Source organism: Hesperophylax consimilis, chromosome 5 (genome assembly GCF_061612785.1).
Source record: "Hesperophylax consimilis isolate HC1 chromosome 5, BYU_Hcon_1.0, whole genome shotgun sequence".
NCBI lineage: Eukaryota > Metazoa > Arthropoda > Insecta > Trichoptera > Limnephilidae > Hesperophylax > Hesperophylax consimilis.
Window position 1 is genome coordinate 30,827,403 of NC_142840.1, and position 25,820 is coordinate 30,853,222.

Here is a 25,820-nt window from a genome sequence, read left to right on the forward strand (position 1 = left end):
AGTTACTTTATATCAAAAAAAAAGTTTAATTTGTTTGATTAAATAAAACAACAAGAATTTAACATGTTCTTGCCTTTCAATTCTGTATCTTCCTCACCTATCCCTGAAGATGGCATGAAAATGTTAACTACATTTTTTTGTAGAAAACATGTTTATTTTAACTTTTAGACTGCAAAACTACTTAATATTACAAGATGTAATGTAAATTTGGTTTGTTTACTACACCATGAAGGATCAGTACATTGTATATGACATTCGAATAAAAAATTATAAGGCAAAACGCAAAAGTCTAAATATCTCAGAATGCCTTCAATGTAAGTTAACAACTTTTTGCCTTGGGGTCTTCAATTATTCTTTTGCTTGGTGCAATAATTTATTGTTATTTGAAAAAAATCCATTCAAATATGAAGGAAGATATTTCTAGAAAGTACCTACCCAATTTCATTATCCATTATTGTCTATGGTTAATGATAAAATAATATTTATATGCAAGGCAGGGGGGTATAACTCTGAAATTTGAACCGAAATATTGTGACGTCATATGTTTGCCTAACTGTATCCACCAATGAAAAACTCTGAAAATCTATGGAATAAACTTTCAAAGTTTTTCATTAGTATATAGTATAATATTATGTAGGCTCCGAATGAGAATTTTACTGTATATATATTGGCATATCTATGGTTTTTTAGGACAAATTTGTTTCATACAAAAAGCCAGAAATTATCAATCTATAGAAGTTGATTTATGATGTAAGGTACTTACTCAATTCCATTCCCATAAAATGGAGGCTGCAAAATTCCTGCTGGGAAAGCTGTAAAAACATTAAGGTTTCAATATCAGGTCTTATTTTTGTATCTTAAGTTTGTACGCAGACAAAATCATTGCAAAAATTACTTACTGACTGAATTCAGCGTGGCCGAATAAAATGCATTTACTGTGGTCGGTGTTGCAACCCACCTAAAAATAGACATAAGTGATTGGTAGCAACACTTTAAAATTAGGTAAGAATAATTTTATTGCGTTACAATATGACTTAGTTACCTATTTCTGTCGGGCTTTTCGCGCAAACTTTCTAAGTTCTTTTTGACAGAAGCATTGGTTAATTTTAGATATGTGTCGAATAATTTGCCTTCTACGATATCAGTCTGAAAACAGTTTTGAATACATTTTTTATTTAAGTTTATGTCATAATTCATTATTTAGTTATTGCAATAAGTAATAATTCATTGTGTAGGTACTGTGGTGAAATTGTGTCAACTGGCTTTTTTGCATGTAGCAAGTTTTGTTTGTTTATTATAATAACCCACATAATTGAATAGATACTGGATGCATACTCTTTAAATTTGCATCGCCATAAATTTTTGTTTTTATTCTTCTATATTATTACCAAGCAATATATAAATAATATTTCATGTAGGTGAGGAGGGGTTCAACGGGGTAATTTTTATATATATCTATTTGAATTAAGATTTTATTTTCTTGAATCGATGAATGCAAATCTTTAAAGTAAAAATTAACCCATTTCCTGACATCAGATCGAGCTGAAACTTCGCAGATAGACTCGTTGTCTATCTGCCGAAAGAGGAAAGTTAAATCAAAAATGAATATTTATATATATATTTTTAAATACATCCATTAATAAAAATAGATAGTTTTTTACGGATTGTTTTCTTTATAACTAAGTAAATGATATTTTAAATTAAATTATTATTTTTATTGTAAGGGCAACCTACGTCTTTGTAATTGGTATCAAGCTGCTTCTTTGTCAATAACCAAGCAGGGAAGCCCACAAAGTTACGAATGGCTTTAAGTTTATTTAGTGTTTTGTATCTTGTTGAATTATCCATCCAGTCCAGTTGGATTACAGCCCCGGAAAAGGCTTGCCTCACATCTTCCAACATTGCAATGGCCTGAAAAAAATTAATATCAAAATACAGTAATATGAGTTCTTAAATCAAGTGCCAAAAGTACCCGTTGTTAATTTGTATCTGTTGAGCGCTGGCGTAGCCATAAGGTAATTGGACATTAATACATTTTGTTAGTGGGATTTTTATCCTCTGCAATGAGACAATCCAAAGTACTCATAAACGGACCAGACCCAAGGCGAACCAGACAACTACTCAATAAGAACAGAAACTCACTGAGGGAACTGGTAGGACTACTAACGGGACACTGCCATCTCAGGAGGCACATACAGTTGTTGGGAGTGGAAAACACCAACAGATGCAGGAAATGTGAAGAGGATGAAGAGACTCCTATTCACTTTTGGTGCCAATGTCCCGCTCTGTTGGGAACAAGGCTCAGATACCCGAGAAGACACATTGTAGAACAAGAAGACATAGCCACATATCCAATGACAACCCTGGTGAATTTTACTAAAGGGACTGGATTACTGTTAAAGGAATGAGGTAAAATGGGAGAAAGCACAATGAGCCTATGGCCTAAGTGCTCACCGTAAACCGTCTCCGCTCTATAAATAAAAAAAATAAATAATATCCTCTGCACACTATGGAGGTATTAGATCGCGCTAGCTCGGGGTTCCAAAAGTTAATCAATAACTCTTTTCCATCCAATTCCACCTCTTCTGCCTACAAAGCCTGCAAAGAAACTGCATGATGCCCTAATTAATTACTTATAGTTACCCTTTCACGTGAGTTCTGATCAAAATGCCTCCTGACATAGAGATAGCTGAGCGCAATGCCAAAGTTGGCGTTTACATTAGCTGTGCAACCCTTCCAACGCGGGGTTCTCTGCTGGAGTCCAAACACTTCTTTGGAGAAGGTGAATCCCAAATCCCTGAAGTCAGTGATTGTCAGAGGCGCCACTGTTGAGAATACGCTCCACCATACGAATTTTTCTGCAAATAACATATTTTTATCATTAAACATAATTTTGTGTGTGAACTTTTCACAATTGGAACTGAGGGATGTGAGAGAAATTTTTTAAAAGCATCTTTTTAAATTCAGATAACGGATTAAGTACCTATCTACAATGTATTTTAGCGGACAATAATTTTTTTACTCTACTTCATTTTGTGTGTACATTACTTTTGCAAACAATTCAATTTTTAAAACTGGACAAAGTATGCAAGTCACGTTACATCCTGTGATTTTTCACATGTAACAACTAGTTTTACATAATTTTTGACATATCTCTACGGGTTTGTGAAAGAGTACATTTCGAATGACACGTCAGTGATATGATCCATCGAACAAAAAAAACTATCGATCTATGTAACCCTCTGTTTTTTTCAATATATGCAGTGTGTTTATTAAAGAACTTTTTTAATAATAATAATTTATTCCAGATGATATGCAGGGGTAGTGCAATGTATACATTCCATACTTCAGAGTAATAAAATAGACAAAATCAGCAAAAAAACAATAGAACAAAAACAGAAAAGGAGTGAAAATTTTTTTTAACAGGGGTTATGCAAATAGTCGTTTATGGAGGATAGTTGACTCTAGAAGGTCTCCAGAAAGCCATCAGTGGACTGCATCCCTCCAGCCTGGCAGTGATGATGGTATTCTTCTATGGCGTAGTCTGCGCCATAAGCTTCCCAAGCGGTGGCAGAGAGGTACTTTGAATTTTAGTAGGATAGTTATTGCCATTTTAATTTTGTATCGACTTTCAATATTTTTACTCCGTTTATATCCTTGAAAGAGGCTTCTCAACTTTCTAAGCTTAGGTGACTGGACAAAGTAAGTAGAATTGGAATTGGCAGGAATGGAGGCATTTCGGCCAGAATTCTCCAAAAGTTGTAGCGCCAATATACATAAATAGATGATACAACCTTTTATAGTATCTACCTTTCATACAATATTATCTTACCTATGACTACATTATCCGTGGCTGTTAGCATAACCGCAAGTTTCTGGAGATAAGGCAAGTCCATTACAATAACCCTGTCATCATTTGGAGACAAAATTATCTTGGTATCTTGGAAAACCTGCTCCAGGTACTCTCCCCATTGCATCTGGAAGTGTGAAGATAATTAATAGAAAAAACTGTCAATAAACTGAGGCACCTAATTTACATATTCAAACGCATGAGCAATATCGTTAACATAAGAACTATGAGGCTTGTTTATGATGCATTGGTACTTTCATCCATTTCCTACGGAATAATCGCCTGGGGAGGAACATTCAATAACCATGTGAAACCTCTAGAAATTATTCAGAAGTCTATCATTAAGATAATGCACCAGAAGACCAAGACATATCCCACCGATAAATTGTTTAAGGAAACTGACATTATGGAACTAAGGCAGATCTACTGTGTCCAATGTCTTAAATTTGTATACACTCGTCCTTATAATTTCTGTAAAAATCCAAATCGTTCTAGCCAGAGACACAACATATGCATGTACACAGTGCCTCACTGCAAAACTAGGCTAGCCCAAAGACACATTAACTATATTGGCCCAAAATTGTTTAATTCCTTGCCGAGTTCCATCAAGATGTGCCAAAACCTAAACTCGTATAAAATAAATATCAAAAGCTGGGTAAAAAAGTATCTGGAAGTGAGAGAATTTTTTCTATAAGTTATACGAATATGATACCTATATATGATAATATGTTACCATCTAAATTAAAAAAAAAAAAAAGTTTAATTTCTTTTAAACTGTTTTTTTATTAAAATAACCAAATGTACTATACCTATGATTTTTTTTTTCTTTATTCATATCTTTTTTTTCATTTAAACCAGTGATTCCCAAAGTGGTCTATATCGACCCCCAGGGGTCTATGACAACCTGCAAGGGGTCTACGTCAGCGAAAAAAAAAATTGGGGGTCCATGAAATGAAAATGGGGGTCCACGATAGTGGATCTCAACATACACTGATAGTACCTATTTACTTACACTTAACCGACACTAAAGGTGAATCAATATTTCATGTTTTGAAGGATTACTTAATTGAAAAAGCAATCCCTTTATCAAATATAATGTCAGTAGCTACAGATGGAGCACCTGCCATGGTTGGACGTTATCGTGGATTTATAAGCTATTTAAAAAAAAATGTGCCAGGGGTGTTAGCAATACATTGTGTCATCCATCGACAACATTTAGTTGCTAAAAATTTGAGTGTTAGATTACATGAATCTCTTCAATTAGTCATTTATGCAGTAAACCGAATCCGAAGCAACGCGTTGAATACGTTATTTGCGCAGTTGAGTGAAGAAAATGACGAACACTTTCATCAATTACTCCTTCACACTGAAGTACGCTGGCTGTCGAAAGGCTTATGTTTGACAAGATTTTTTCCACTTTTTGAGACTATTTTAGAATTTCTGGATACTAAAGATAAAATTTTTAAAGACAATTTAATGAAGTGGAAAACAGACATCGCCTATTTAACAGATTTGTTTACAAAATTTAATATGGTTAATTTGCAGTTACAAGGCGACAGTCAAAATTTGATTAAAACAAAGTCCATCTTATCAGCGTTTCTTGCCAGAGTTAAACTAATGAAGCAAAATATTGGACGGGGCGAATTTTCCCAGTTTCCCAATTTGTCACAGACAAACTGCCAGGAAGACGAAGTTTCAACCTACGTTCAACATTTAAATGCCCTCTATTCAGATTTTGAAACTAGGTTTGAGGATGTTTTGACTATGGTAATACCACCGTGGATAATTAACCCATATGGTGACATAGAAGAAATGAATGTCATAAAACAAGAGGAACTGACTGAAATAAGTACGAAAGAAGAACTCAAGGTTCAGTTTAAGCACGGATATCAGCACTTCTAGCTGCAAAAAAATATACCCGTTACTTATCCCGTATTATGGAATATGGCAAGGAAATTTTCAATTTCCTTTCCATCGTCATCATTCCATCATCGAAACAGACTGGACATCACTAGCCGAGGAGACTTAAGATTAAACCTTACAAAATTGACGCCAAATGTTGATAATTTATTATTAAAGCATCAGGTTCGTCCTTCCCACTAAAAACATTTACCTATTGCTTAGTTTATTTTATATTACGTTTATTTTGTATAACAGATACAAAATTTTATTTTGAGTACCTAGTTTTAATTTAAATTCAATTAATAAATGTATAAAACTGAACATGTGTTTTTACTTTAAGTTTATAACACTAAACTTCACTACAGTTAGAAATTTACAAAAAATCAATATCAGGTAAGTAGGGGGTCTACCAAAAACAGAAAAACATGGCAAGGGGTCTACGACACAAAAAAGTTTGGGAACCTCTGATTTAAACCATAGATAATGTAACCACCACTGTTTTGATTTTCACCTTATAATGCCCACGCACAGGCTTCGCCTTTGTGGGATTTTTTTGTTACTGCCTTATATTTTGTATAATTATATATGTACCTGTATGTATCAAAAAAATTGACAATAAATAAAAAATAAAAAAAATACCAGTTGCGTAAGTTATAGATCCTGGAAATGAGTTAATTATAAATATACTCTATGGTACTATAATTTCACAAAACTATTGTCCGGAATCACTCTTCTAAAAGGTTTTCTTTGCTAATGCTATTTGTTGAAGGATTGGAAAATAATGTTTATATTTTATTTTCTATGTACATTAAAATGTAATAGTTGAAATCTACAAAACAATAAACTTTGGGCTATAGTTGTGTTATGAAGTACACAACTAACTAACTATAGTCCATCAAATATTTCCTGTAATAAATCCAGGGCTTTAAGGGCCAGTCCTGAATTAAACGGCGCCTGGAGCTATTAAAAACCTCAAGGGTACTGTGTTAGGTATTATCAGCGCCTTGACTCTTTGGCGACTTGGCAAGTCGGCGCCCGGATCGGACTGTTCCATTTCTGCGTGCGCAGGGCAAGTCCCATAGAGATATAACACTCGCCGGTCCTGCCCACACTGACCGTAGGTTGACGAGTGAATAAATATGGCAGACAAAGGGTGTTCCCAAACCATAACAATATCATCAAATCTATGCCCTGCCATTTAGTGTGCAAACTATTCACTAGATGTCCTTCATGTTTCAAATATCAAGTGTTTTTGGACCAAAGTTTTAGAGTAGGATCACAGTTGTGTGAAATAAATATAATTAAAGACTTACATCTCTCCAAGCTTCTGGACCACCATTGGCTCCCTCCATCAGCTGAATGATACTAACTTCATGGAACAAGTGTGATCCACTTCTCCTCACTTCTGATGGTGTCATAATCTAGAATGGAACCACCATTAAGTGTGCTGCTTTGCTTATATATAAATCAAATACTATGTTTTATTACGAAATTAGGTTAGCAGTATAAAACAGCCAAACGTTGGCTACCAAAATTTAGGTATCGTCGCTCTAGGTCTTGAACCATGGTTGCCTAAATTTAGGTAGACGGTTTTTGCTTATTTTTTTTTTTTTATTTTAATTTATTTTATCAATCCTACAAAATATGGGATAAATGACGAAATATAAGTGGATTAATTGGCTTTAAAAAGCAGTAAGCAGTTCATATGTTTCAGTAATAATATTCGGAGGTATGATTTTTTGAATGAGCGCGGGGAAATTCAAAAGCGAACACTTGGAAATCTCCATCGCAAAGGTTTTTTTTTTGTAAATACGCTATCGCTCGAATGGTTAAATTATTTAAGTATTATAAATTTTAAAAATATGAAAATGAAATATTTTGGATATACGCTTTTAATTAATAATAATCTACATATTTCAAAGCAAATTCTTTGTCAAAAATATACCTATATATTTTTTTCTTTATATAGTTATTTCTCTTTACTTGTCTATTTTTAAATTCGTTAATTTTCATTATGCTAACGAAGAAGCCCATTGTCTTTGAAACATGTAGACGATTTTAATTAAAAGTGTTATATCCAAAGTATTTATTCAATATATACTATAAAAGTAAGTGTACAATGCGCATGCCACTAAAATACGGAAACGAGTCTCGGAACGATCAAGGGAGTTATATGGTGTGGTAGCCCTCTATCCCCCATCCATGAAGAAGGTTCCCGTTTGTACCTGAAGGACGTGCTTTTGAAGATATAAGGGCTGGAAGTTTCGGCCTCTAGAAATTTCTGACTCCACAAAGTAATTTTGCAACGATTGAAGAAATTATAAATTTTGTTTACTTGTGCTAATCCAGTGCTAAATCCGAGAATGTCTTCAGCAAATTGTTCTGCATCCGTTTCAGGATCATATCTTTGAATCATAGATGTAATATATTTCTTGTATTGGCCTATTTCTGTAGAGAACTTGATTGGGTTTATCAGATAGCGTTCACTGAACCCTGGGGACACTTGTTCGATCTGGAAAAAATATTATAGATAAACATTTTAGTAATTCTCCAGATTTTTGTTGTTGTTTTAGGTACTTTCAGACATAATCAAATTCCCCAAAAGCCAAAAAATACACTAGTTCATTTATTGATATCCCACCTTTACGGCAAGAAGGCTTAGATATCTGTGAAGTCATGTGGTGGAACCAGGACACATAGCGAATGACAAACCTGGTGATCTGCATCTCTCAGGAGAACAAGGAAACATGAGAAGCTACCCAGACAGTCTCTATATCAATAATTATAATACTACATAACTTGGTGACCTGCGAAGCAGGGCTGTATACTAGGTGACTTCGCATCCAGATGTCTCGCTGGTTCGAATTCCAATATAAACGGATTTAAAAAAATATATATATTCTTTTGTCGCATGTCATATGTTATACATGGTGTCCCGAAACTCATATCACAATCGGGACACTGATGAATCCACATCACATTTGGAGTTGATTTTGTGGTATAACTTAAATCTTAGAAATTTGTTAAAAACTATTATGATATCCACGAACAGGGTTTGCCTTTGTGGGATTTTTTTTTGTTTACACTTATTTTTTATATTTCATTTTATTACATTGTATTATATAATAAATAGTTCCACTGTAAAAAAAATTATCAATTTAAATTTTTTATTAGAGCTTTTGTTTTCGGGTAAATTGAGTCAGAAGTTGGACTTTTTAGGCCAAATTTGAATAAAATCAGTTATTAAGTGTTAGTTGTATAAGTGCCTTGAAGCGCAGAACCGGCACCAAAAGTTTGTTAACCATTTAATTGATGAAAAAAATGCAAAAAATTAAAAAAATCGCAAACCTTAGATCGTTATTTTGGGTTTTCTATGTGGTGTAGATTCGTCAGTTTACCACTTGTACTACGAGTTTCCGGACACCATGTATAAATTAATTAACAATATACAGCATGATATTAAATCCGTTCTACGTTCTAAAGCGAATACTGTTAGCATCATCCTGGTTAAACACTACCATTCGTTATCAAAACTTTATTCAAAGTGGTTTTAGAAGTGTTTGATCATAATTGAATAGCTAGGTAATTCCCAACCATCCTCTTTCCTGTCTTCTCCCCCTCAAAATCCTTTGGACAAAACATCCACAAATTGGTGATGCCATAGTCCCACTAGCTCCGATACGCAGGGAGGAGTTGGAACTCTTGTGCGGTATACACATTTAAAAAGAGATAACTCACAACAAGTCTGTTTCGTGAAGTATTCCTGACATCTTCAGCCACATGCAATCCAATCAGGGCGCTGAGACCCAGAAGCCTCCGGGCCCGACCTGCCGCAGTTTGCCAGGACCTCTTGATCCCATTCTCATTGTACGTGGTGCCATTCTCTGAGGTGTCGTTTAGTGCGCTGGTATCGTTTAGGTCCGGACCGCTTCCCGGGGGATAGGAGGGAAGGCCAATCAGTTCCAGGGTCTCTTGGATGGGCGTCAATCCGTCAGATTCTAGCTTCCCTGAAAAAGAAAAATATGATATTAAATATATGTATAGTAAATTGGATTTCTTAGTCCTCTTCACTAGGGTAACCTGTGCTGAGGCGGACTAAAATTATTCATTTCAGTTTTATTACTTTTCTATGTCGTTTTTAATGTTTTTTAATGATATATAAATATGGTTAGTGGTCAAATGGGTTCAATTCCTCTGTTGGCCAACTCCTCCATCATTGCAAAACGGTAGTAATAGTTTTAAAGTATGAGAAAGTTTGTCTTTCTTTCTAAATTAAAATAGAGGTGTATAATCATTTCATTTCATTTCATACCATTGCATCTGGCCATATCACAATATAATTATTTTCTTTAAGATTAAAAGTAACGTACGTTATAATATATGCGTTCATAGATGGCGCTAATTTAATTATTTTATGAAAGAACACTTTTTACAAGTTGCTACAAACAAAACTATTTATTCATGTTCATATTGCGTATGTACTGCCGAAAAATAGTTTGTCTCAGTAAGAAAACAACTCAAGCGGTGAGCTCTGGTGCCATGAAATTTTCACACCCTTTTCTGTATCGAATTCCTAGAACCACATCATTTTTTTAGCTAGAATTTCCATTATCAGCTATGGAGCTACGAATTAATTGTTCAATTAACTGTAAAAAATACAGGACAATACCAGGCACTTCACTTGTATTGTAAAACCGTGTACCTATTAAATAATTGCATACTGGGAAATAATCGAAATAATGTAAGTTCAAGGTTATTATGATTCATTAGAATCATTGTTCGATTATTCAATTTTTCGATCATTTCGGTTATCTTTTCACCTTTAACATTTCGACATGTTTAGTAACATTCCAATCCTTTCGACTGAATAATTTGATCATTTCATAATTGACATAATCATAATTATGATTATCTTTAAACAAAAACAAAAACACACGTGGGTTAGGTACATTTCGTAGCTTTTTTATGGATCGTGTCATGCACGATGCACTATTTGCAGATTAAATGCTATGATTGCAATTAAAAACAATGAGTATGTTAATTAGTCTTCATTATACAAAACGCCATAAACTGAATCCGGATGCTTTGTGGGAATAATAACAAAGCCCATTGTTACAAATGTATGTATTTTTAGAAGTTATCCTTTAGCTTACAAAACATGAGGATATTACGATATTTAGATGCGACTTCCTTCTTATTGTGGCATTAAATTTATATTATGCATGCATCACTACTTACCTTTTGGTAATAGTTTATAGTAAATATTTACCTACGACTACCGTTTTTACTACTACAAAAAATTGCCCCTTTAATAACGCCTGCTCGCGTCCCCTTTAGAGTTATATCCCAGTTTTCAAGTAGTTTGTGGGCTACGCTAGGTTTGTATAGACTGGTTTGTGATTTAATTCTACCTAATCCAACCTAACCTAACATGTACGGAATATTTTCTCAAACGGTAGTCGTAGGTAAATAATTACCCATTTTTGTTGTTAGAGGGGTTGGATTTAAATTTATTTGCTAAAATAGATCAACGTGCGTCACTTTAGTACTTCAGTAAAAAATAAAATTTACCCATACTACATAATTGATACGAATAAATTATAAAAAAAGTATTTCGATGTTCGAAAAATTTGTATTGTTTTGAAGAATGAAAACAACAGCGAATAATAAAATTTCACCCTCAGGTTTCGTAGTATGAACGTTAAACGTACCTACCTAATTGGCTTAACTATATATTTTTATTAGTTTATTTAAGACAGAAAAAAATCAGTAGGTACCACCTATATGACAATTTCTGAGTGTCCAATTAGGAAGGTTTTCCATTTAAAGACAATAATATAGATAGGTTTTAAAGGGGAATGTAGGTACCCCGCAAATTCCCAAATATACGTACCGGGTGCATAGCGATGTTTATAAATTCCGTTTCATCAAAACAAAAATATTACTAAATTAAATATTTTTTTGATCCATTCAGTACCAGGAGGGTATAACTCCGATCCGAGGAGACGAAATATTGTGACGTCATATGATTACCTAACTATATCCACCAATGAAAAACTATGACTGAAAGTCTATGGAATAAACTTTTAGAGATTTTCATTGGTGTATAATTAGTAGGCTCCGAATGAGAACGGTATTGCCTATATATTGGGCGTATCTATGGTTTATTAGGACCAATTTGTTTCACACAAAAAGCCCGAAGATATCGATCTAGTGAGTGGTTTATTTATGAGTACACCACTACATAATACATAAGCAAGGGTCTCTAAATGATTTACTAACAATATTTTTAGATAGTTTCTATTCTACCTATATTATGATTATGAATGTTCTTTTACCAAGAAGAAACAACGGTTTGCAAAAGGAAAAAAGTTTTAGTAAGGTCAATAGCAAAAAAAAACACCGTTGTTTTTTTCTGCAAGTAAATAATGCGTTTATTTTTTAGGATTCTCTAATTGATGGTTTTTTATCTAAAAAAAGGTGATTCATTGAGTGATTTTGTCACGGAAGGTAGGCACTATAAATAACAAACAATACAATCAAGACATAAACCATGAAGGCATTCAAACAATCCGTTACTAATGTAATTTTATTTATTCATTAATTAACTGAAAAACGAACATTTTATTTAGAAGTATCATTTTAAATCTTACTGGGTTTCAATTTGATTTTATAAAACTATTTAGCCAATGCAGAAAGTCAATATTATGATGATTATTACGTATTTAATATTTAAATTACACAATTCAGCAATTTAGATAAGTAATTTAGTTGAATAAAGTGGTAATTTATTTCCGTTTCAGTTAGCTGCATAAATACCTAAGTAGCTACCTAATAAATTAGGTAGTTAGGTACTCTTTTTTGACTGGATAGAAAACAATTGTCACAAAGATTAAAAATTTGTCACAAGAGATGGTTTCATTTCGCGTTTGAACTGGGTTTGCATTAATACGCTATGTTGATTAGTTTATAAAAAAAATTTAGTTAACAATATGTAATTTTGTAAATATGTATAAACTTAGCATTCAATAAGTGCTTACGTAATCATTACATAACGCGTAAAGATTTTCTTCAGTCTTTCGCTCATTGCTGAGGACTGACTGTAGCTGGTGATCGTGACCCTGCAGCTATTTCCCGGATGAACCAAGTTCTCCACTCCTCACGGTCTTGTGCTCCATAGAGAACTCTGACTATGAACACCATGTTCTTGGCGTATGCGAGACTTGATTAGTCCAGAGCATGTAACTTTTCTCTGCTTCTACTGCCTTCCACTATGCACCTGAGTTTATTCAGGTTCGCATTTTCGGTTTTCAGAGCAGTGTGGCCAAAATGTCATCAGGATATTTTGTGGAAATTTTAGTTATCAACCTTTTTGGTTGCCTAAGCTCTTCCTGAATCGACAGATCGGTAACCTATGCTGTTTGAGGTACCAACTATGAGCAATATCAGCATCTTGAAAGCGTCTATTAGTTTTATTACGTGATTTCCTATCTTACTAGATTTGAACACTTTTTTTTCTATTGAACAATATTGAAGAATACGGAACAAACCTACTGACTTGTATTTTCATATCTTAAAGCTCCAAGTTCACAATGAAATAACGCTGTAGGTCAATATAACATCTTCCCAGAAATTCCAGACAGAAAAAAACTGTATAAATTTTAAGGCGCTATATCTCATAGTTATAAAGATTTTGCTCTTCCAAAGAACAAACAACTTTTTCTGCTTTTTAGTAAAGGTAACGTAACTGAACAGGTTCGGTAACTATAGGAAATGATTATTTGATATCAGATTGTAGTTATTGATTCAGTGATTTTTACCTGCTGCTATCAAGTATTTAACATTAGGCGTGGTTATGCCTTGAAAAGACGGGAATCGGATTTACTCAACTGCATAATACAGTATCGCGTGCCTAGTTCTTATCACAGATAATTTGGCTTAGCGTATCATTAAAATAAGCATCAATTTCACCATTCTTATAGGCTTAGATAGAATAGATTTTATATAAGTTAGCTAGTTGAGGCATTGAACGACATAATTTCCTCAAATTTAAGCGTCACTCTTTGATGGCCAGAACATGAAGGTGTGAAATGAAGCAAATGATGACACCATTGGCTATACTTTACTTTTTGCTGAAAATTGCTAAAAATGTGAAACATTTTGTTCCAGAGAATGAATCGACTTGACTTGTTTCGTCAGGAAGAATTGGCTAATCGAAAGATCTAATTTGTTGGTCAATTTAATGGTTCTTCTCTCTACTTCATTAGGTAGTAGGAACTAAATAATTCACTTTTACATTCGTAATCCATTTCAAGAGGTAGGCTAATCAGGCCGTACTTTTGCTAATCGGCAGTAAACAGAAAACATCCGGATTGTTTGGCGAATTCGAATTGCTGCCAATTTAAAAAGAGTATTATTTGATTTTTGTGTTCTTTGACTCATGACAGTTAACAGTTGGCATTACATTGACTGGAAATTCCATTACATATTAGTAAACATTTTATGAACAATAAAGTTCACCAGAAAAAATACATCTTTTTAACCCTTGGGCAATTTTGGGAGACATTTTGAAAGATCGAGATCTTGTGATGGCAGTAGAAATATAGATAAAGTAGATCTATACCACTCACGTAGTTTGGTTTTAGACAGTAGTTTGGTTTTACAAGGAAGAAAAGAAACACGTTCCTCTATCAAAGTCATAGACAGTACTTGGATTTTTTAATATCTAGGCTTACAACCTATAAGTACGGATTATTCCAAGCCGCGCTAAGCTCGACATTCCAACCAAGCCGCGCATAAAATCAACTGATATACTGGGCCTATGGGTGCATTATATTGGAATTACCCATTTAGAAAGTACCAATCCACCAACCTGTATCCATGCACGTCTTGTACAGCGCCTTGGCCTTGACAACGCTCTTGGGCAGTCCTTCGTTATCGCCTTCCTCGAGCAGGACTCGCAGGTCCCTGGAGAGGCTCTCTCGCAGCATGGCCAGCTGGTCCCAGCTCGTGGCCCACTCCGGCACTGGGTTACGCTCCTCCCAGCCGCCGCACGCGAACTGGTAGAAGTCCTGGCATGGTTCTATCGTGCGGTCCATTGCGGCATTTATTCTGGATGCTGGGAAAGGGGTAGATTGTTTTCCAGATGAGATCATGTAGACGTATTTATAAGGGAACAACTGGATTGAACTACGTTACGTCGTAAATAGTTCTTGAGTGACCAACACTGCAAAAACTGCAAGTTTGTAAACTCCACTTTTGACAATTTTGAAGGAATGATAAGAAACAGTTAACATTGCTTCATAAATCATTAGTGTTTTTTAACAGATATGTAAATAAAATTGCATCCCTAGATACTCACCTAGTTACATACGTATGCACAGGCAGCGTAGATCCTAATGGATCCAAAAGGGTTTTTGAATCGTTTTTTCCGAAAAAATTATATCGAGGATTTATAGTGAAATTATTCAATTTTTACCAAAAACAAAATGGAATTAGTGAAGTACTTTTCAAATGTAAGAAAAATCACGAGAAAATGACAATTACAATAATTTTCGCTTCTCTGAATTCTTGACGTAATCCGTTCCAATTTTGAAAATGACACTTAAATTCAAAACAAATCCGATTTCATTGAAAACCGGAGTTACAGACAAACCCACAACCAAAATTAGTTTGTATAATTAATATAGTGGATACCCTCAGTCTCTTGTTGGTAAAAAAAATACGTAATTCAAAAGTAAAATTTAGTTTGAAATGGCCTTAGTGTGGATGAATTAATAATTACCCGTGGAGACGCATTCCTCAGAGAGACAGGGCCGGGGGGCGCGCTGGCCCATCACGAAGAAGACCATGGCACAGAAGCACACTCCCACCAGCAGCATCGACAGCAGCACAACCAAAACCGAGGAACATCGCACCGGTTGGTCCCGACTGTAATAAAAGGACTTATATTAGACAAATAAAGCACCAAATGCGCTTCTGGACTTTCAGTGGTGACAACTCAGTGATTACCTATATATAGGTACCTACCCAAATTGATCTTGGCATCACCGAATAGTCCAGTGGCGGCTCGTGACTTGACTGAAATCCGACACACTTAAATTTAAATCAACACTAAAAACATTTCTTTTAAACAAATGTCACTACACCTTAAATGAATACCTTACATGAATTAAATACCTCTGTTTTTTTAATTTTTATTTACTGTTATTTATTTTTATTTATTTGTTAACATGTAATTGTTGGGTTATGTAATATAATGTGTATTTATTGGGTTAGCTGGAAGAAATAGGATGTAACCTATAAGCTATACCCTTTGTACTCTTTTTGTGCAATAAATATTTTTTGAATTTTGAATTGAAATTGAATGCTAAGATCGAAAAATACACATAGAAAAAATAGTATTGCAGATTTATTAAAAATCCATAAACATTTTTAGTAATCCGGCTAAAAACGGGACTGCAGGCAGCTTCCTGATAAACCTTGAGTTAATTCGTAATAATAAGGGAATACGTGTTCATACATCTGCGTTTGTCATAATAATATACAATGACGTAATATGAAAATAAACTATATGTTTTAAACGTTATGTTTTCTCCGTGTACGACTTTAAGGATTTTGTAGTAACTGAAAATGTTTTTTTTTTTCAAATACAATTTTTATGGAATTTTCACCAATACCTCTTTACTAGAAGTAGGTTTTTTTTTTCAGTGCAGAAATTCTGGGACTAACTACCATAATATATACCTACTCCTCACTGTGCAGAAAACCTACTGAGCTGGGCTAATGGACGGGCTATAAGGTCAGAAACCATCTTTTGCATTGTTATCACTTAAAAATACAAAATATGGTTGCTGGAGTTTTAACTATTCTTATGTAAAAGTTCCAAAAACGGAAATAAAAAAATAAAATTATTAAAAAAATATATTATACACCCAATGACAATATTTTGACTACATTGTAATCACCTAAAGTTAATTTAGAAATCAGGCTTTTTTTCGTTGAATGTAGAAATGGGACATGATAAAAAACACATTACCTTTTGATCTAAGTAAATAATTAAAAATATATACACAATAAAATATACAGATTCGACACTTGTAAAGTCGTCTAAATAAGGTAAATTTGCATATTAAAAATATATAACTATGAAATATTCTATAATACAACTATGAAAAATCCAATCAAAACCGTGGGACATGTCAAAAAACGCAATGTAAAAACTTTGACGAAAATGTCACCTAACCTAATTTTTAAACCACTGTACACTATTTTTAATTTGTATTTTTAGCTATAGTTGCTAATTGTTTACAATAAAGATATTATATATTTTTAATCTTGCTTCCGTCACTGCAGAAACTGGTTCATTCAGCATTTTAGCCTTTTCAATAAAGGTTTTATGTCGGAAGTATTTTCCCTGAAACTGGAATTTTCACAGATCGTATTTTAGCAAAAGTCTTCGGTCTCCCCCTTGTGCTTCTTGTGCACGGAGATAAAATATGATAAAAATTATTGTTAATTTACTATACAATCTGGTCAAATTACTTATATTCCTGTTAAAACGGGACTGCAGGTCTTTAACGAATGATTAAGTAGAGCGCCCACCCTGGTAAAAATGGGATAGAAAAATGTATAAAAATGCCGATTCTAATTGATTACACTCATTTAATATTTTATTTTATCATTTCCGAAGAAATCCGCCTGTTTCACTACTATTTGACGAAAGTGGTGTAAGTAGGTTCGGAAATTTATTTTTTCACAATTAGAATTTTTTTAGAAATGTTATAATTATATTTTGATTTTCTTTGTCTGTTCAAATTAATTGATTTAAAACAAAATAACACACCTGCAGCTAACAATGGCCATGTTTCACTCTTATTGACTCGCAAATAAATGACAGGGTTCTTATAGGGCCGGTTAATTTACATTCATGTGAACACGTTATTGTCTTCAACAAAAAAACAACAATAATGAGCTGCGACATTTACAAACTGTATTTGGTTTTTTAGTGCGTTGTGCATATCAATGGGGTTTACAGCGGCCCATAGGTTCTCAAACCTGACAACAATAAATACTTGTCAGTACATCCCAAACTTCCTCCTCCACATCTCATTATCTTGCACGTTCCCTATAGCCCCACAGCGTACCCCAATTGGGGACGTCTTAGTTCCACAGCCTCCGGAGATTTGGAAGCAGTTCGTACTCTTGTGTTGTAATCACAAATATTAGAAACTAAAGACTGTCTGACAAATTACAGAATTATTACAAAAAACGTGTAGGGAGGTTTAATGCTTGGTGAAATGACTAATGTTAATTCTGGAAATTATTCAGAAAAATAATTACTGCCATCAATACTTGAATGTGTGACTGTGAACTGTATTGCGACGAGCCAAAAATAATATACCACAATCTTAATCGAAAATTTGTGGTTTCATTGACATACTTTGCACCCCAATAAACCTCTCGAACGATAATTATTACAATAAAAAAATAAACCCGAGTAAGAGCGAATTTCAAGGAATTTGGTAAGAGAGGTAAAGAGAGAGAAAACCTAATTTTGGGTGACATCTTTGACTAGTAGGTAAAATAATTTGAAGGAATTGGACAAGGGTAAAGAGAGAGATACCTTAATCTTGGGTGACATCTTTGACTAGCAGGTAAAATAATTTGAAGGAATTGGACAAAGCTAAAGAGAGAGAGAGAGAGAGAGAGAGAGAACTTAATCTTGGGTGACATCTTTGACTAGTAGGTAAAATAATTTGAAGGAATTGGACAAGGGTAAAGAGAGAGATACCTTAATCTTGGGTGACATCTTTGACTAGCAGGTAAAATAATTTGAAGGAATTGGACAAAGCTAAAGAGAGAGAGAGAGAGAGAGAGAGCGAGAGAGAACTTAATCTTGGGTGACATCTTTGACTAGTAGGTAAAATAATTTTGAAGGAATTGGACACTGGTAAAGCGAGAGAGAAAACTTAATCTTGGGTAACATCTTTAACCAATAGGTAAAATAATTTTTCATGTAATCTAATATTTTTATCTCATTTCACTACTCCTTAACCAAATTTTATAAGATTTTAATCAAATATCACTATCAAATAATTGTATTTCCTTAGCGTAAGAACATCCTACCTATGCAACACGTAACTGAAACAATAAACTCTAAAGTCCAGTTGTTTCATGGAATTTGAACAATTCATCAATTTTCGAAAATTTTAAAGTTTTGTGAAGGTTCTCTTGAAGTTCTGTCGTTATATCATTACTAGCTGTACCCGTAACGCGTTGCTGTGGCTGTCTGTCTGTCTGTCTGTGAAAATAGAGAAACAATAGTCCGTATTGATTTTACGTCCAACAGATGGGTTTGTTTTGTAAGTCCAACATATAGCACTGTTTAAAAAAAAAGATGTTTTTACCGCAGGTGACATCTGTATACTATATAATATAGGTATATGAAAAAAACGTGTATTCGAATGCAACGTTGTATTAAAATTTCAAAGCAATAGGTGAAGAACTTGATAAACTTTATATAAACCACTTTGAAATTTGATGAATTGTTCAATTTTGTGAAAAAACTGACAATGTTCATTCGATGATATTCGTGCAGAAGATTTCTGCTACAGAAATGGAGGTCTATGGGTCGCTTTATGTTGCTAGATTATGTATCACGTTTGCTGAGTAAGTACTATTAAAAAAACTCTTGTAGGCAATTATTTGTTTACGAGAGGCATTCGACAAGTTACGTGACAGGGGAGTATGTAACTAAAAACTTGAATATTACGCAGCACATATTATGATAAAGGAATCTCACGGTTTGTGCACGATAATCTTTTATAATCACCAATACTTGTTGATATCGGAAAATGGAGAAAGCGTACTACTAGACTGTGTACTCGCATAATAATATGTGCTTCATTAAACACGAAAATGTTAGTATAGGTATCTACTCGAAAATCAATAAATTAATATTAATTAAATACATTTTTAGTATTGGGAATTTTTAGAATTGGTAGTATATTTAGGAGATTTAATGACCATTGACCATGCCCAATATTAATTTTTGTAATGAAATCGTAGTAAGTACTTTCTAAAAATGTTTTACTTCGTATTTGAATGTGTTCTTTTTTAATTTGGCAAGATGAAAGCAAATATGGTGTTGACAGACGGATGATTGGCGGGAAACCTCAGTTTAGGGGGAAAATTGGTGGGAAATTTTTTTCAGATTAGGTTAGGTTAGGTTTTAAGCCTTTCTACCCGGATCGTTCCATATTTTAATACCACTTTTCCCCAAGAACAAATGGAATGGCGTCTTGTCTTATCTTTTATGGGTATATATTTTAAAAATCCATAGTTAATGATAGAAGTTCAAGTTAAAAATAATTGAATGGACAAACAAATTGCAAACAGAAAAGTCGCTAAGCTTTCACCTCACAGTAATCGTATTTCGCAGATTAGTTTGATACACAAACTGTGGTTATGTGATCTTATATTGGGAAAATATTATACATTCTCAATAATAAGATACAAATTGTATTTTATTTAAAAAAACTTTTAAAATATCCCTCTAATTACGATGTATTGAAAGTTGTCAACCATCGTCCATGGTCATGAGCATATGAACAAGGGCAATTAATTTGAGAAGATTCTTAGTAATGTCTTTTGTATTCGCAAAACATTTGTTTAATATTAGTACCCTCCTTCCCACTGTTATTTATTTTAAACGCAATTAGGCTTATATATACATATATTGTATGTGGAATGTATTGTTTACAAGAAACTTGCTAAATAATTTATAGAACAGAATCGTTGAATACATTCGTGTTCCAGTCGCAGGGTAAACTAATCGTTCACGATTAATCGTGGACACGATTGAAGATTGGTAGGTATAGTGTAAGATTGCTAATATTATGGTGAAATATAAGATTACTACGAAGAATGCGGAATGTAAATGTCAAATGTGGTTCTTAAATAGATTAGTACAGTGAAATATATTCTAGAAACGAATTGATTTCCACAAAAACATATTTCCTAACGGTTGTTTCATATTATATATATTTATCTACTTATAAATTACTTATATACTTATTATACTTAATCTAGTCTTCTTGTGGGTGGTATATTTATGATCTTCTTTTGTATTCACAATACCGTACACAAAAGTACAGAAAAGTTTGTAATTCTATAATAACAAAAACATAGGCTGGAACGACGTAGGTACTGGGTTGGTAGGTACCTACTTCCTTTTTGTATGACTTTTTACTTCTCATTCAGTGGGGCCAAATAACCTATAATATTAATAATACCTCCAACTTCTGACATGCCCCCACACAATCTGATGGCAGCATGCTACACTAGCGCCTCTATCGTCCAGCGTTGTTGATCCTGCCAATATTTTAGTGGAGTTGGACGTATTAATTCAAGGCCCGCATTAACAAATCCCTTCCTACAGCCCCTACCTTATTCCGCCTCACAACGCCGCCCAACCGGGTGGTGACATAGTTCCCCTGTCTGTACACTGCACAGGCAGGGACACTCTTGTGAGGTGTCACATAAAAAAAATAAAAAAATAATAGTTTGGTTTATTTATGATTAGTATTATTGGGTATTCGGGGGGCAGAAGACAGAATTAACGAAAATGCAATTTTGTTTGACTGTCGTAAACTAAATTTTCTTTGATAATAATTACAACGCAACGGGAGGACAAAAACTGAATACAGATTGGTATATTTTTAATGTTTTAAAATAACGTTTTTTTTTAAAGGTTACATTGTTGTTTTTCTTTTAAGATAAATAATTACAGGATGGTTACCCTGAAATGTAAAACATTTCCTTTTTTTTCTTCATTTTTATATGCATAATATTACCATAGACTAAATAATTACTGATTGTTTGTTCATTTATAAAATAATATTTTTTTTTGTAAAACATGGAAAACTTCATGAGATAACACAACTTGTAGAATATTACAAACTACATAATACATTTTACCTATTTATTAGATACCAGTAAAATTTGTGATATACCTAAATATTGTATCCAGGTAATCACGAAAACAATTTAATAGTTTTAATATAACGGGAATATTAATAAACGGGATAATAACAATTCTAAGTTCACAGGTCAATGTTAAATCAGTCATTAAAATATTGAGTAGTTAATCGAGACTCTAGGTACTTATAGTAATCAATACATAATCACGATTTACGGAGGCTTATATGAAACGCGATAAATACTAATAAGTAATAATAAATTGGTAACCTAGTAACAGTGGCAATTCAACACACTCTTGAAAAGTGATCTCTTTCTTACCGATCTCTTATCTTAGCTTGTGATTTCTTATCTTAGCTTGGAGCATGCTGTATGCACGAAATGCATCTGTGTGAGTACTTATTCAACTGGACTCTGGTTGGGCAGTCTATACTAGAGGTGATTTTTGGCGCCATATAAATTAGCCAAATAGTATTATTATTATAAGGAACGGTGCAGATTTCCAAAAAAGGGAATGACGTAAAAGCGATCTAATTAATTTTGAACAGGTAAACCACATTATCTCTAGGGGCGACGCCCCCAACGGCACAGATTAGTTTATCCACCTGTAACGAGACGTGATGTACGTGCTTTGATTTTATTTCTAAGTGATTATAACTGTTTATAAACCGTACCTACACCCCTCTTACGTGTGCAAAAATATTTATGTAGAGATACCACAGACACAGGAATTAATAGACGAGAAGATAATGGCGAGGGGTAAAATCAACTGTTGAAGAACGAAGGGAGTGAAGCTGACTGTGATTCGTCAATAAATCAATCTGACAGTAAATAGGCATCTCGCATTATAATATCACCATTTACTTCTTAAAAGTAAAATCTGCTTTTGAATGAATAGACATTTTTACATGGGAGCGCAAATTACTCGCCACGTTATGAACAAATTTGCGAAGTCCAAATTCGGCAAAAAAATTCGGTTGTATTTTCAGAGTCGAATATTTCGTTTAAGTATTTAGTTAAGACACTTTTATAAATGTTCATAATTTACTTCCCAGCAACCAACCAGCTTTGTGTTTCGCGTCCAGACGTTTCTCGATGTGATAGTAACAACTGATTCATATTATACGATGTGAATATGCTTAAAATAAAGTAAAATAATGCTTATATATGGAATGTAATACGACAATTGGGTTTATTCTCTTTTTCACATCTATTTTTACAAGTTTTCATAGTACAAGTCAACATTTTGCCGTGTTATTTCGTAAAATGAACCGATGATGCCTCGACCATGGTTCGCACAAGAATGATGACGTCACGTTTTCAAATTTCACTTGAGGCCATACGCGAGCACAGCCGGCTCCAATGGAACCGGTATGGGGAGTGGGGATAATACGCTTTTAATCACTTAGGGCAGGTCTACTAATATTCATATGTCTATGAGAGATACAGTAATCTACTAACAATGGGATCATAGGTAGATGCCAAAAACAAAAACTGATTATCAATCAAATAACTTTATTTGTAATGCAATTCCTCACCTTCTCTTCCTCATCTCCATTCTTTTCTCACTACCTTCAGCCTCATAACATACCCCAATTGGGGATGCCATAGTCTCACTGGCTCCAGATGGTTTGGAGCAATTGGCACTCTTTTGCGGTACATACAAAATAAAAATAAATCGTAGGTACACGATTAAGGATAGTAGTGTTATGGGCGTGTCGGTGTGCTTTTTATGTGTGTATCTTTTGAAATAAATATACTAAAGATATTAAAATATCGGAAAACTCTTTTGAGCAGATAATAATAAGTATTTTATTTTTTTGGTAACAAATATAGATGATCTGGAATCTCCCATGCTGAGGATTTCATTTACAAATTATTACAATTAAGTAGAATGGATAGTATGAAGTAATTATGTATTGTTTTTTTCTGAAATAATTTAAATATATTTCATAGTGCAGTTGAGGGGTTTCCATTTCAGTCTGTATTTGGTGTCATTATATTTTCTATTTCTGATCTCCCTATGTTTTGTATCCAGCTTTTTATTTGAGATTTAAATGTTATAATATTGTTGTGAGTTTGGAATGAGAGTGGGATTTTGTTGTAGAGTTTATTACCATTATATAGGAAGCTTTTTTGCACAAATGTTGTATTTAAAGAGTATAGTTTTAGAATAGAGTTGTTTAATTTACATGATGTTATTGACTTCAGAGACTTTCAGAATAATTTTAATTGTGGACTTTTGGGTTTTAATTAGTGCTTTTACGATATTATCATTTGCAAAATCAATTTTATTTTCCTGTCTAGGGTCGAGGGTTATTCCCGGGTCGATCGTTAACTAGCCGATCACTTTAACCCGATCAATGATATAAAAACCCCAATACTTATTGCGTTATTTAAAAAAAAGATTCGATCATTTAATCGAGGAGCGGTGAGCTCATTCAGCACCTGTGATGGGCGTGGTGAGCGGCCATAGATTTATGAATTTTGTAGACCGGGCGTCACAAATCTTGCTCTCGCGACAGTAAAAATAGAGATGGTAAGTTTGTACTAAGTTTCCAAATTAGAAAATAGCATACCGATAAAGATTTCCGCCACAGGGAACCGAAAAATAACCGTAGAAGTTTCGTATATGGAATAAGTTCACGTCCCGAAGTAAACGCAATGAAGAAAAGTTAGTTTTTCTGAAATTATCCATCTCCAATAACTCGAACGTGGAACCGCACTGACAGACCATTTCAGATTAGACATCTCTATTTCTGTGTCTCAAGAACCGTGTACATAAAAGGCTCTGGACAGAGCTGTTCGAGATCAATTTGAAGTCGCAGTGTGAGGGGACAAATGTATGAACAAAGGCCAAAACCTGTTTAAATTTATTAATGATATATCCCATTCCTTGTCTCATTAAATATCCCAAAAAATCATAACACACTATTGAAGTTATAATAGTTTATTATGTACCATATTGCATACAAATCATTCAAAATTTTGTCATACAAGATGGCTGCCAGGTAATTTCCCCTCACCTTTGATTTGCCTTCAATGCCATTTATACAAAATCGCACTAATGTTCTGTCCAGTTCTTTTTACACCCTGTCTACAAAATTTTTACATCTATTGTCAACCTATACCAACCCTATCAAAGATCGGGTACTTTCGATTTCGATCAAAATGGCACACGGCCAGCGCGGAGGCGGAGGATCGATTTATCGATGGCAATGTATCTGATCACTTCGCTAGTGGGTCGTGATCGACCCAGCTGTATTCAAGAAGTCGAATGTTCCTATGTTTTAGCTTTCAATAGATTTCTTTTTAATCAGTAGGCACCTATATATTTACCACTCTTTTCTTCTCATTGAACGTAGCATACCATCTTCAATAATTTCAAAACGAAATTGTGTGTGTATTTTTAAACTATTTTTATTACTTACTTTGTTTTATGAAATGTACAACTATCAATGTTTTTTAAATATGTGAATTAAAAGAAGAGCTCAGTATTAGTATCAAAGAAAAACTACCAACAAAAACGCTTGTTAAGGTCAGGTTTCAGACAATATTCTAGGAAGTATTTATACCAGGCCATTTAAATTGGACTTTGATATCCGACAACAGAAGCGTCTTATAAATATTAATAGGGAGATTCCGTTCGGAGTACAATGATAGCGTGATTGCTCATCTCATTATTATTCTACGGAGATATTTCTCATAGCTTAAATACCAATATTCTATTATATTGTAATATTTAGTACCTACTGAGGGTACGCGGGTTTTCAGAGAGCATACCTTAAGCCCCCCGCATACCCAATTTTTACCGATTTATAACAAGTTTCTCATTAACTCTATAAGTTTTAAGTTCCAAATTTTATTTATTTTTGAAGATATTATCTATACATGTGTTATGCCGAAACGTTAATTATATGAAATTCCCTCGATAGAAAAAAATCGCAAAGTAAGCTCCGAAAATTACTAAAAACACGTTTTGTTCTGTTTTTTAATATGTTATTGGCATGAAAAATTCACAGTGTATCTTTAACTGCAACTAAATCATTTGTCGAGAGATTTTTGCTCTATTCCAAGAGAGTCGTGT

General features: G+C 33.8%; 1 protein-coding gene across 2 annotated transcripts in view; it reads right to left on the reverse strand.

Moving 5' to 3' along the window:
- The window catches only part of LOC149423770 (endothelin-converting enzyme 1-like), a 101,074-nt gene that overhangs the window by 4,954 nt on the left and 70,300 nt on the right, over nucleotides 1–25,820 (reverse strand). For both annotated transcript variants that reach the window (XM_089632110.1, XM_089632109.1), the window contains exons 3-13: nucleotides 15,537–15,682; nucleotides 14,625–14,870; nucleotides 9,491–9,759; nucleotides 8,088–8,264; nucleotides 7,066–7,173; nucleotides 3,833–3,977; nucleotides 2,644–2,858; nucleotides 1,735–1,911; nucleotides 1,043–1,146; nucleotides 900–958; nucleotides 764–812 (exon numbers count right to left, since the gene is read on the reverse strand). In XM_089632110.1, the coding sequence (XP_089488236.1) occupies nucleotides 764–812; nucleotides 900–958; nucleotides 1,043–1,146; nucleotides 1,735–1,911; nucleotides 2,644–2,858; nucleotides 3,833–3,977; nucleotides 7,066–7,173; nucleotides 8,088–8,264; nucleotides 9,491–9,759; nucleotides 14,625–14,870; nucleotides 15,537–15,682 (1,695 nt within the window). The remainder of the gene's footprint in view (nucleotides 1–763; nucleotides 813–899; nucleotides 959–1,042; nucleotides 1,147–1,734; nucleotides 1,912–2,643; nucleotides 2,859–3,832; nucleotides 3,978–7,065; nucleotides 7,174–8,087; nucleotides 8,265–9,490; nucleotides 9,760–14,624; nucleotides 14,871–15,536; nucleotides 15,683–25,820) is intronic.